Below are 12,500 nucleotides of genomic sequence, written 5' to 3'. Positions count from 1 at the left end.
GGGGTCTTGATGGGCCTTTGGGGCACAGGGAGGGCCTTTGGGTGCCTGGGGAGACAGTTGGGGACCGGTGGAGGGCCTTTGGGACCCCGTTGGTCCTTTGGGAGCTCGGGGGGCCTTTGGGGACCAGTGGAGGACCTTTGGGGCAGTTGGGGGCCGGTGGAGGGCCTTTGGGACCCCGTTGGTCCTTTGGGAGCTCGATGGGCCTTTGGGGGGCCCGGGGATGGCCTTTGGGGGTCTGGGTGGGCCTTTGGGGGTGCCGGTGGCCTTTGGGAGCTTGGGGGGCCTTTGAGGGTCGGGGGGACAGTAGGGGGCCTGGGGGACATTTGGGGACCGGTGGAGGGCCTTTGGGAGCTTGGGGGCTTTTGAGGACCGGGGGCTTCCTTCGGGGTTGGGGTAGGAGGATTCGAACCCTTTGGGGTTGGGTTAGAGGACCTCACAACACTGTTCAATGAAACTTGTGTATTATAACGACCACACTCAAAACCTCTTCCAAAATCTCTTCAAAAATCTTCTTTTAAAATGTCTCTATCTGTTTCGCCGAAATAGTTCCATAACCTGTCTAAAACGGTTTCGCCCAAATAATCCCTAAACGTAAATTCAGCGTGTTCCTTTGTTATTGGCATCTCTGCGCTAACGCATTTCAAATTAATAAGAAACCTTTTTGCGCGCTAAAACAATTCATCGCTAAGATGTTTCTTGCCTAATTGTTTCCATGGCCTTTGGTTATTAATATCCTTTGGAGTTCGACCAAAAGAGTTGTTCCCGAGGCAAAGACATTAATGATTTGGATCTATTCCTGGAGAAATGTTTCTAGGGCGAAAATTTTTAAAGTCTGACAGATGATGTCATTGATTGATTGATCTGTCAAGAAAGGGGAAATTAATTTGTTGTTTCTAAGGGGAATTATTGATTCACGATAGGTGAATTGAGGTCGACAGCACAGGTGTTCCACGGTCGATGTTGTTGTTGTTGTAAGTGCACGCTCTCAGCGAATGTCAAGGTCGTTGTTGTTGTTGTTGACACACTTGGAAAAAGAGGTCATTGACCGATTACGCAATCTTTCTCCCTAGGGAGGCTATGCCCTTATTTGGTGTACAGACAGCATTAAAAATGCCAACAGAACCACGTGGTTCTGTCCGCGCTGGTACCCCCTCCTCTACTCTTAATCCCCCACAGTTCACAGGGGAAGGGCTGCAAGTTATGAACTTTGCCCATTGCTTACATATTAGCTGCGTTTTTTTTCGAAGTTCCGTGTTTCATGGTTCATGTTCCAAGTTTCATGTTCGAGCCCAAAAACGCAGTTTTTGTCGCTTTAGTTTTCTCTTTCCATGTTCCTTGTTGAACGAATAAAAACGCATTTTAGTAAAATTGGCAAAATATTCAAAACTGTGGAAACATGTGGAAAAATTCTGAGCTTTTTATTTGCCTTTTTTGTTGTACACAAATGTTTCACCTTGGCCTCTATTCAAAAACGCATGCTCAGCAGGATCTATGTCCATTTTCTTCCCTTCCATCTTATCCTTTCTTTTGTCATCTACAGATAACTTTTTTCTATCTGGATAGGGACCAATCGAACACGCAACATGCACAAAGAGCAAGTTCCAAGTTTGAGGAAACAGACAGTCGAACAGGCAACTTGATGTTTCGTGTTTCGAAAAAAAACTATTTTTTTTTAAAACTTGTTTCTAGGTTTTTTTTCTAAACCGAAAAATGGCAAAAACACTATTAACCCCCGGAACAAACCCCCAAAAAAAAACGCCACTATAGTATTGGTTATTGGGAAGTATAAGGACATTTTCAGGAAGAATTTTTTTCTGGTGGGGGGGGGGGAGGGGGGCTGGAGGAGGGGGTTACTCGGGAGAATTTTTCTGTGGAGGATGTTTTTTGGGGTAAGGGACATTTCTATGAAGGGGACGCCGGATTTCCAAGCATTATTTAAAAAACGATCAGAAATTAAATTAAAGAAAACAAGTTTTTTCAACTGAAAGTAAGAAGCAACATTAGAACTTAAAATGAACAGAAATTATTACGCATATGAGGGGTTCTCCCCCAAATCAACACCTCTCTCTTTATGCTCCAGTTTTTTTTAGTGCTTTCAAAAGAGCTATATATTCTAATTAAACGGCCTTTGTGATTCAGGGGTTTGTGAATTAAATTTTTTTTTAACTTTTAACGTAAAGAGCGTGGCATTGAATAAGGGTAGAACCCCCTCATATACGTAATAACATATACGTAATAAAAAAAACAATAAAAAAAACAAGCGAGACGGCTCAATAGTAATCCAAACTTTTAAAAACGGATTTTTGATGTCAATAAATATATCAAAAGAAGGGGTTTATATAATGCTTATTCTAAATATATAATTTTATTAAGTTTAGTATTACTCATCAGAGGCTACGAGCCTTAGAAAATTTACCTGATTTTTTAAAGAGGTGGGAAACATCCCCTAAAAGTGAAAGAATTTCCATGAAAATCACACCGTCAGATTCAGCGTATCAGAAAAACCTATAACATAGGTTTCAAACTCATGTCTGCAAAAATCTGCAACTTTGTATTTTTTGCCAGAAGAAAAATATACGAATATAGAAGTTCGTTACGTAAGTTAATTTGTTAATTACGTCAGAACCAAATTTAGAGACAGCCATTTAGCAAAAGAAAAGTAAAATTTTTATGCAAATTTTGTTTACTTATTCGATGACGGTGAGCAAAAATAAAAGCTGCATTAACTAAAGAACGATCAGAAATTAAATGAAAAAAAACAAGTTTTTTAAACTGAAAGTAAGGAGTGACATTAAAACTTAAAACGAACAGAAATTATTCCGTATATGAAAGGGGCTGTCCCCTCCTCAACGCCTCGCTCTTTACGCTAAAGTTTGACTCTGTCTCACAACTTTATTTTTTAAAACAATCAAAAACTTTAGCGTAAAGAGCGAGGAGTTGAGGAGGGGACAGCCCTTTCATATACGGAATAATTTCTGTTCGTTTTAAGTTTTAATGTCGCTTCTAACTTTCAGTTTAAAAAACTTGTTTTTTTTATTTAATTATTTTAAAGGCTGTGTTATTTGGAAGAATAATAACTTGCTATTGTCACTGTCGGTTCATGTTGTCTTGTTGGTTCAAAGCTTCATTTATGTCTATAGATAGTAAACAATATTTTCAAAGCTCTGGCATAATAGTGTAGGTGGAAATCTTTTGGTAAATTTGGAGGAGGTTAAACAAGTGACCTGGCTAATAAATAAATATACCGTTAGAGTCAGAATTGCATCCTGAATGCTAATATAACATTCATTTGCGTTGGAAATGAACTTTACCCCCAGCAACCCCAGGGGCGTAAATTGCTATTGGGTTGGGGGGGGGGCAGTTGCACCCCCAGACCTCGTTTTGCCCCCCCCCCCCGACCAGATTTTCCCCTCCCCCCAGATTTTTTTAGATTATACCCTTATTTATCCTTCATCCGAATAAAAAATACAAATTTTATCGAATACAAAATCTTATACGAAATGACGCGTAACCCGGAGCCTCGGGTTTTCTCTAGCATTGTCAAGTAAAGATAGTATTGAATGAATTCATTTGTTGAATAAGAGTGTGTGATGAGTCAGAGAAAAATAATCGATATTTATAAACCTAGTCAACCGGCTATATAAGCTAAGTTGGTGGATAGTGCAGCAGCAACCGAGGCCCAAAGCTGGCCCAAGTGAGGTGTGTAATTTTGCCATTTATGGTTTGACTAATATAAACTTATAGCCTTTGCTTCATGCAATAAATTTCATGCGAACTAAAGTTTAGTCTACAGAAGTAAGATCTTAATATCGCGCTACAACTTTGGATTAATGTATAAATCGCAAATTTTGTGGGGAAAATCATATAACCGAGCATATAACAAACAATTATATATATAGAGGTGTCATTCAAGGAGGGGGGGGGGGCAGGCTAGGACTTCAGAGATGACTACAGGGACTACAGCCTGATTTATCAGACATAATTTACGGCAAAGAGTTTTGGAAGAGCTTAAGAGAATGAAAGAGCAGTAAATGCTTTCCTAAGGCCCAGCCATTTTTGCTAGGCGGCCGCTCACCATTATTTATACCTCTTGTTATATTCTCACCCTAGAAACTGGGTATGGCGCAAAAAGGGAATGAAAAAGACCTAAAATACATCTGAATTGACAGTTTTAGCATAAATAAAAATTGCTGCTTCGTGACAAAATTCTACTTTTTAAAGTTAAATCGGCTGTTATTGCGAGGCATTCGCTTCACGTTAGCGTGCTTCATCCAAAACAAAATTTACGACTTGCCCTCTTAGATTTTGCTGATAAGCTAGATAAGTACGAGAATTTTGTTGTATTGAGTTGCTAAGTTTCTTTTTCGGATTATGTTATCGTTTAATTTACGAAATTCTACTCGTAGTTAAACTGACAAAAAGTGATATATATGTTTTAACCCTTTTAAATTTCAGTTGACTAGCTTAGACTATTTTACCGAATTCTAAAATCTGAGAATTTGAGCATTTGGAGGCGCTTAAACATGCAGAAGATGCTAGAGCGTATTAAATGATCAATCGAAAGATATTTGTATGCTATCGTCAATTTTGGCGGAAATCAAGCTATTATTATAAATGAGAGAAAAAGCACCCTATTTAATAGACCACCCCGTTATTAATCATGAAATAACAAAAACGAAAACTTTTAAGGGCAAAATTCCAATACGTAACACTAAACGGTAGCAGAAAAGCTAATTAGAAGCTAGGAGCAGGGGCGTCACTATCACTTTTTTAGGGGGGGGGGGGGGCACGACGAAAGTTTTCCAACAAAACCAAAACTGTTCCGACGGAAAAAAGGTTTAGAGTGGCGAAAGTTTCTGTATAAAGGGGTGTAAATGGCTTGAAAACAGTATTTTTTGCTGCGGAGCGTTGGAAATTCTAGAAATATTTACTAAGAAAGTCTATTATTCCTTATGTCTCCTAGACACATATTTAAAGGATCAACTCTTTCAGAGCTATCGGCCTCTGAATAAAGTTAAAACGTTTAAAACCGAAAGCAATGGATTTTTTTCTAGGGTGGAAGTGTAGCCGACGCATTGGATACGATATTGAGTGGCAATCTTGATATCTCCCACCATAAAAGGGAGGCACCCAACCAGTCAAAGCTAGCCGAATACCCCAAAACGAACGGTCGCCGTTTTTCTGCTAAAGCCTATGAGGAAAAACCATGGGTAGAATACTCTCTTAAAGAAGACGCCATTTACTGCTTTTGCTGTCGGCACTTTTCCTTAACAAGAAATCATGGAAATACTTCTGATAATGTAGTGTTTGTTGACACAGGAATGAATAACTGGAAAAAGCTATTCGAAAGAATTGAAAAACACGAGTCTTCAGAAGCTAATAACAAAGCAAATCGCCGCTGGACCAAATATAAAGTAATTGAGTGTGGCACATCTGAGTCAATAGATACAGCTCTCTATTCAAATAGGAAGGAAGCCATACCGGAAAATCACCTGCATATAGTCACACTTGCGAAAGTGGCATGTGCCCTAGCACGCCAAGGGCTCCGATTTCGAGGTCAAGATGAACACGACGACTCACACCATCGAGGTAATTTTATAGAAATACTAGAAATGATGACAGAGGGAAACCTTGATCTTCAGCAAAAACTAAAACGTCGGTATGGAAGCTATTTGAGTCCCGACTACCAAAATAGTCTTATAAACATACTGGCTGACCTCTTGCGAGAACAAACAAGATGCTCTATTAAGAAATATTGGGCAATCTGCGCAGATGAAACGAAAGATCTGTCGAAAAAAGAGCAGCTTGGTTTAATTATTCGGTTTATTGATAGTAATGCTATCATCTGCAAGGAGACATTCGGAAGTGCACATTCCGAACAGTTAGATGCCGCATCCCTTGCTAACGAAATCAAGGATCTTGTTGAAAAGCATGAACTGGATTGGAGCACCTGTCTTGCTCAAGGCTAGGATGGTGCGAGCGTCATGGGCGGCGCATGTAATGGTGTTCAGGCCATTCTTAAAGGATTTGCACCACAAGCTAGGTCTATTCATTGTCATGCCCATCGCCTAAATTTTGTGCTTGTGCAGTCAATAGCTTCTTGTCCGGAGGTTAGAAACTTCTTTTTTTGCATTCAGGCATTATATGTCTCTCAGCCGAAGTGCACCACGTCACGAACTTTTCCTTCGAACCCAACAAGAACGAGGAGAAAAGAAGATTGAGCTCGAGCGGCTAGGCGATACTAGATAGTGCTATTGGTTTTCCTCAATTCAGAAGATCCGGATACGTTTAGGTGCTATTCTCGAAACATTAAGGGTTATTTCGGATGAAGCCAATTCAACAGAGGACCGTTCTGAAGCTTCTGGGTTGCTGGAAACAATTGATGCCAAATTCTTGCTCATTGTTAAAATAATGAGCAGTATCCTTGGTCCGATAGATATTGCATCCAGACAACTCCAGTCCAAGAGCCTCGTTCTTTCAGGCGTAAATTCTCTGCTTCAACCAGTTCAACGACAGGTTCTAGAGCTCCGATCTGAAGAGCGTTGGTTTAAGATGGTCGAAGCAACGAAAAGCTTATGCAAGCAGCACCGGATCCAAATAGAGAAGCCTAGACGCTCGGTTGCTATAAGCAGACGCCTTCTCGATTTTTACGTTGAAACCACTGTCGGTGCCAGAGCAAGAAATCGAACAAAAGAGGATCGTGACATTTTTCAAACTTATAGGTCGGACATTTTATACTTCATAGTCAACCGAGTAACTTCGGAGCTGAGACAAAGGTTTGGTGAAAACTCCTCAGTAATCCAAGGCTTAGAAGCGTTTGAGCCAAGTTCACCGAAGTTCCTGGATGCACGTCTAATACAAGACTTTGTAAGTGACTTTCCTACATTATTAGTAAACGATTTGAAGTTTGAGTCGGACATAGCCTTGGCAAAATCTTATTTACAAAGGATGAAACCAGAATGCCCATCAAAAGCTCTTGCCTACTTCTACATGAACAAAGACGCCTTTGCTGTCATTTCGGAAGCTTTCGAAATTGCTTTGACGCTCCCCGTTTCAACTGCCTCTAACGAGAGATTTTTTGCAACGCTTAAGAGGGTTAAGACATATCTCAGAACAACCATGGCTGATGAGCGACTTAGCGATTTGTTAGTTATAGCAACCCAGCCGGAAAAAACGAAAAAGATTATAACATTGCCGTCGACAAGTTTGCTTCCCTGAAGCAACGACGTTTCCCATTAGAATAGTGGCTCTCTCTGGATACTTCAGTCGTGAAGCAAACAAATTTATGATTTATTTGCTTAATTGTGTTTATGTACTTGAATTTTTGTATATCTAATTGTGTTCTAAACTTTGTTATACAAAGAATTTTAAGTTGGCTACCGCTTAATTTGGCTTGATTTCCCCCTCCCTTGGATTTTTGGTAATTCAACCCACTTGAGGCTGCCTATTGAGACATGGAATTTGCCCCTCCCCAGGTTTTTTTTTTCATTTCCGCCAGTGCGCTTCGCGCCAGAAAACCCTGTTCTAGGCCTTCACTCAATTCAATTCTTAACAAAACAAAATGACATTTCCTAATTATAAATTTTCTTTTTTGGCTTAGATCTTTCACAGCACAATATGTGTTTTTAAGTAATTTGCTTCCCTAAAAAGGAGTTTAAGAGGTCCAATATAAGGGATAATACAGTTTTTAATAATATTTCAAAAATATCCGCTGCTTCGCGGCAGGAAATGCTCTTTCCAAGCCATCCACTCGCTCTGAATTAGAAACTTTAACCAATTCAAACTTTTTTTCTTTTTTTTAACAGAATATAATCAGCATAGTTTTGTACTTTCCTCACAAAGTAAAAGTGAAAATTTGCAAATTTTCTTCCGTGAGGTGGCAAAAATCTTTGAAGTTTGCCCCCCCCCCCATAATTTTTCTGAATTGACGCCACTGAGCAACCCTAATGTGCAAATATATACTCTGAATTCTAATACGCAATGAATTTTACTTTGTTTTTGTTATTCACAGGCTGAGAACTATCCTTGTTGTTATTTTGTATTTCTTTCATTTTTTTTTTGTTCTTCGTTTTTTCTTACAATATGTGTACCCAGAAGCTATTTAAAGACAAGTATAGAAAATTGATTCTATTCTTGCAAAAAAAAACTTTACAAAACACAACAAGTTGTTTATATACATTTTTGCTACTTGATTGTCTTCAACAAGCATGCTCTTCTCCAGATAGTCTTGTAAAATCATGTAAAAAACCTGGCCCACCAGCACTTGTTAACGCTTCTTTTCCCCACTTCAGTGGCTTTTCAGCAGATATTGTCTCAAGTTTCTTCACCCCTCGAAAGGAAGCCTTTGCTCCTCAATAGAATGGGGTTCTTCAGGGTGGACTTCAAGAAACTTTGAACAGATATGAACCAGGACGGGTCAAATCCTGTGTAGCTTGTCAAATCATTGTTCTCCAGGCTTCCTAGCTTTATTATTGTAGTTGAAATGGTCGCAAGGTGGTTATCAATCCTAAATTTGAACTTTAGATTAACTCTAGACACTATTAGATTGTGATATTTACTTATTATCAATTTTTTATTCGATTTTTAAGACGAGCTTAACTCCTTGTATAAAAAACATACAATTATTTCTTTAATCTTTATCTTACCATGCTATTATCACTCAACGGCCAACCTCCAAAAACGCTAAAAGAAGAATTAAAAGAAACAAAAGATAAACGTGAATCCTATAGGCTGAATTAAAAAAAAAAGTTTCTCAACTGTAAGAAAAGAGCAGCATTAAAACTTAAAAAAGACAGAAATTATTTTGTATATGGGAGATGTTGCCCCCTACTGAGTACCTCGGTCGTTGCTCTAAAGCCATATACTCCTCTCACAGAGATTGTTATTACAATTCAACGATCGTTGTGTGTTCTTAGGGGTTATTTTTATTCAGTTTTTCGTTCCAAATTTTGAGCCAGGATCGTCCAATGTTGTATTTTTACAACACGAAGAAGTGTATCTTGCTACTGATCCAAATTGCTACTTGCACATTTCGTGAGTTTCTTTGACTTCAGTGATGAAGGTGGGGTGGCAAATTATCACTCGGATGATTACCCTATTACTACCATACCCTACAGGGAATACAACAATATGCATTAACTGTGTCGAGTTATCAACAAAAAATTGCAAGTCGAAAAAAGGGTGGTTTCACTTTCAACTATTCGACAGAAAAAGGAGAATTTATATTACTAACCCATTTGAGAATGAAAGAAATTTCCTTAATGAGGATTTAGGTGAGGTTCTCGGTTTTAAAGATGGCGTTATTAAAGCAGAATATTTCAGTGGCAAGAAAAATGTCATCTATGCGGACTATGCACCTAATTTCTCCTCGGACAGTTGTGTATTTGTTTACAGTTTATTTGTGGAACCCTTCTATGTGTTCTAGAGAGAAAAGGTATAGAAAATAATGTTAACCACTACACTATAAGGCATCTCCAGTATGTTCCCGTAAACACTTTTATTTGGAACTCTGTCAGTTAACAGTAAGAAGTGAAGTCGATGATCTTTTAGCTATAACAAATTGTTTGTGTATCATTACATGTCATTTTTGACCCATTGCTTAAGATGAACAATAGAATAATTCCATTTGCCTGTCCTGACATCGATTGCTATGTTGCTGCTCTGATTCCTCGTCAAAGAGGTCTCGGGTTGGACTATTACAAGGATCGTACTAAAATGTCTGGCTATGGTCTTGGTAGTTGGTTTGCTAGGCAGTTTTGTTCTGCACTACCCCTTGTCAGAAAATACATCGTACCGGATACAACAAATTTTGCTGCCTCAACACTACAGGACTGAGGTTCGGGTAAAAATTTCAAAGAGAGTCATAAAAAAAATGTTAGACCTTTAAAATTAGCCATTGGCAAGCAGTTAAGATATCATCAAAATAGGAAGGAGATAAAGACGATGCGTGGTTGTCAGTCGGCCATTAGTTTCTACTCAGGTTGGAAGCAGAAGACAGGACAGTCGCCTTCGAAGAAAAAAAGAGCAATAAAAGTTCTTAAGCCGAGCTGGCCGGTCATGATAAAAAACCAACAAAGAGAAAAATCTCAGTGAAAAAAAAACAACAACAAACGAGACTGCGGCCAGTGGAGAGAAAAGAAACGACAAATACAAAACAACGTGGATATTTCGCCTGTATCCAAACAAGGCGTCTTCAGCACGAAAGAAACAGAAGAGAAACAAGATAAAAAAACAAGCTAAAGCTAAAAAAAAACAACGATAAAACCACCACCAAAATAAATATATACATTTGGCGCAAACTGATCCCCTTAGGGAAAAGATCTTATTATAGAATTACTTCAGTGAGAACACCAGAGTAACTGAGGAAAAATAAAAAAACTGGAAATTACTTTAATTATTCTGTTGCGAAATAATCCTTTTATTGGCTATTGAAGAAAATCATTTTGGTCTTGCAGGTAAAATAGTCCCCTGGTGATTCTTTAAAATCTTAACTCCCTTATTGACGTTTGACTCACTTTTTAGAAGATTATCATAAATTGGGTCAATATTTAAACTACCTGTGTCCCTATTTATCGAAAGGTTAGGAAACATATGATTTTTTAAATTTCAATTCGGCTTCTCTCACCCATTATGTGTACCCCTTATCATTTGAAATAGCTAAGGCCTCATCAAATTTTACAAAGTGATCTGGTTGAAACCAAATATGTTCTGCTAAAGCTGAAACAAAAGTTTCCGGAGGCTTGCTTAATTTAGGATTTTTTCTATTGAATTTCGATGTTCAATAAATCTTTCAACAAATTTTTGGTGATTCCTACCAATATAAAACTTCCCACAAAAATACGGAATTTTGTATAGCCCACTTACTAAATTTCCCCGGGTTGGATCCTTGTCAAGATAAAAGAAACTACTTAGTGACCCCACTGATTGTACACATATATCAATGTTAAATTTACGCAAAATACCTGAAAGTTTCCCAACCAAACCAGGTATACATGGTAATGAAGTAAAACTTTTTGATACATTCAAATCTGAAGACTGAGAAAATCCAATAAATTTTTATTAATTTATTAGTTATGTGGATATTTTGTTAATTAAAAAGGATCTCCATTTACTTTTCTTGATTTATAGAAAACCTACGCACAATGAAAGGTATTTGAATTTTCATTCTTGCCACCCTATGTCGGTAAAACGGGGGGTTGTAATTTCAGTAGTGGATAGAGCCTTTAGAAATTGTTCCCAGAAATTTCTAGGTTCAGATTTGTTATACTTGAGGGATATTTTGTTTTGTAGCAATTACCCAAGTCAGTTCATTGACAAAATAATTGAAAATAGACGTGTTAAACATGATAGTAAGGCTATTGGGGTTTCTCAGTCTTTAGATTCAAATGTATCAAAAAGTTTCATTTCATTGCCATATGTACCTAGTTTGGCTGACAAACTTTCACGGATTTTGCGTTTACTTAATATTGATACATGTTTCCAATCATTGAGGCCAATGGGCAGTTTGTTTAGTTCTGGTAAGGATTGAACCCACGGAAATTTAGTAAGTGGGGTGTATAAAATTCCGGGTTCTTGTTGGAAGTTTTATATTGGTAGGACGCACCAACAATTTGTTGAAAGATTTATTGAACATCGAAATTCAATAGAAAAAACCCTACAATTAAGCAAGCTTCCAGAAACTTTTGTTTCAGCTTTAGCAGAACATATTTGGTTTCAACCAGATCACTTTGTAAAATTTGATGAGGCCTTAGCTATTTCAAATGATAAGAGTAGGGTGTATCTTTTGAATTTTACAAGGCCCCCGTACCAAACAGGTTTTTCTGGTAGGTATAGTATGCTACCGGTCCTATAGGTAAACATTTCTACAGGTCATTACACTCTTTGCCAAGAGATTTACGCAATTAATTAAACCTGTATTATAAAACCAGCGCGTCTTGTTTCGAGTTTTAACGGACAAGTTTTTGAAAAGCAGACAGTTTTTTTTTCTTGTTTAGCATTTGCAAAAAAGGGGTAATTAGTGAGTGGAAAAGTTTTTAATGCTTTTACAATCGGAGATGTTTGATTAACCTTTGCAAAAAAAAGGGGTAATGGGATTTGTGAATTGGAGGAGATGCCTTGATTATGTACTGTATAATACACAAGTGATGTTTTGGAGCGTATTGTCAATTTAACGAGAAATGACTTAAAAGTGTTTTGAGGGAGATGGGTTGCAGGGAGGGTTGAGTTGCATGAGAGTTCAGTGAAAGGGGGTACAGTTACATGGGGGTTTCGGTTATACAGGGGTTCAGTTACAAGGGGGTTCAGTTGCCCGGGGCTAGAGTTAAATGGGGATTGAGTTCCACGAGAGTAGTGCTTTGTCGTGGTTTAGCTTGTCATAGTTTTAAAAGAGCTTTACGGGGATTGAGAGACTCAGTTGCCGGATTCAGTGTGGTTTTTCTTTACTTGGTGGTCATTAAAAACGAAATTTTTGTGTTAAATAAGTAGTTTTTGTATCTTTTAAA

The 12,500-nt window shown here is 38.1% G+C and overlaps 3 protein-coding genes across 5 annotated transcripts in view; 2 read left to right on the top strand and 1 right to left on the bottom strand.

Annotated features, from left to right (window-relative positions):
- Nucleotides 1-12,500, bottom strand: part of Atac2 (Ada2a-containing complex component 2) — a 224,564-nt gene that overhangs the window by 198,904 nt on the left and 13,160 nt on the right. The window lies entirely within an intron of this gene.
- Nucleotides 3,501-5,969, top strand: LOC148946845 (zinc finger MYM-type protein 1-like). Its single transcript, XM_089096447.1, has 2 exons — nt 3,501-3,524; nt 5,055-5,969. The coding sequence occupies exons 1-2, from the start codon at nt 3,501-3,503 to the stop codon at nt 5,967-5,969; spliced, it is 939 nt and encodes a 312-aa protein (XP_088952573.1).
- On the top strand, nt 6,412-7,218 carry LOC148946844 (uncharacterized). Its single transcript, XM_089096446.1, has one exon. The coding sequence runs from the start codon at nt 6,412-6,414 to the stop codon at nt 7,216-7,218; it is 807 nt and encodes a 268-aa protein (XP_088952572.1).

This window comes from Artemia sp. Qi Xiang Cuo, chromosome 11 (assembly GCF_049724085.1).
Source record: "Artemia sp. Qi Xiang Cuo chromosome 11, ASM4972408v1, whole genome shotgun sequence".
Lineage (NCBI taxonomy): Eukaryota > Metazoa > Arthropoda > Branchiopoda > Anostraca > Artemiidae > Artemia > Artemia sp. Qi Xiang Cuo.
The sequence above is the reverse complement of the archived record's forward strand: the minus strand, read 5'-3'. Positions and strand labels throughout refer to the sequence as shown.

Coding starts and splice junctions, on each gene's coding strand:
- LOC148946844 (XM_089096446.1), top strand. CDS start 6,412: ATGAGCAGTATCCTTGGTCCGATAGATATTGCATCCAGACAACTCCAG.
- LOC148946845 (XM_089096447.1), top strand. CDS start 3,501: ATGACGCGTAACCCGGAGCCTCGG. Junction 3,525..5,054: donor CGCGTAACCCGGAGCCTCGG/GTTTTCTCTAGC, acceptor ATTTTTTTCTAG/GGTGGAAGTGTAGCCGACGC.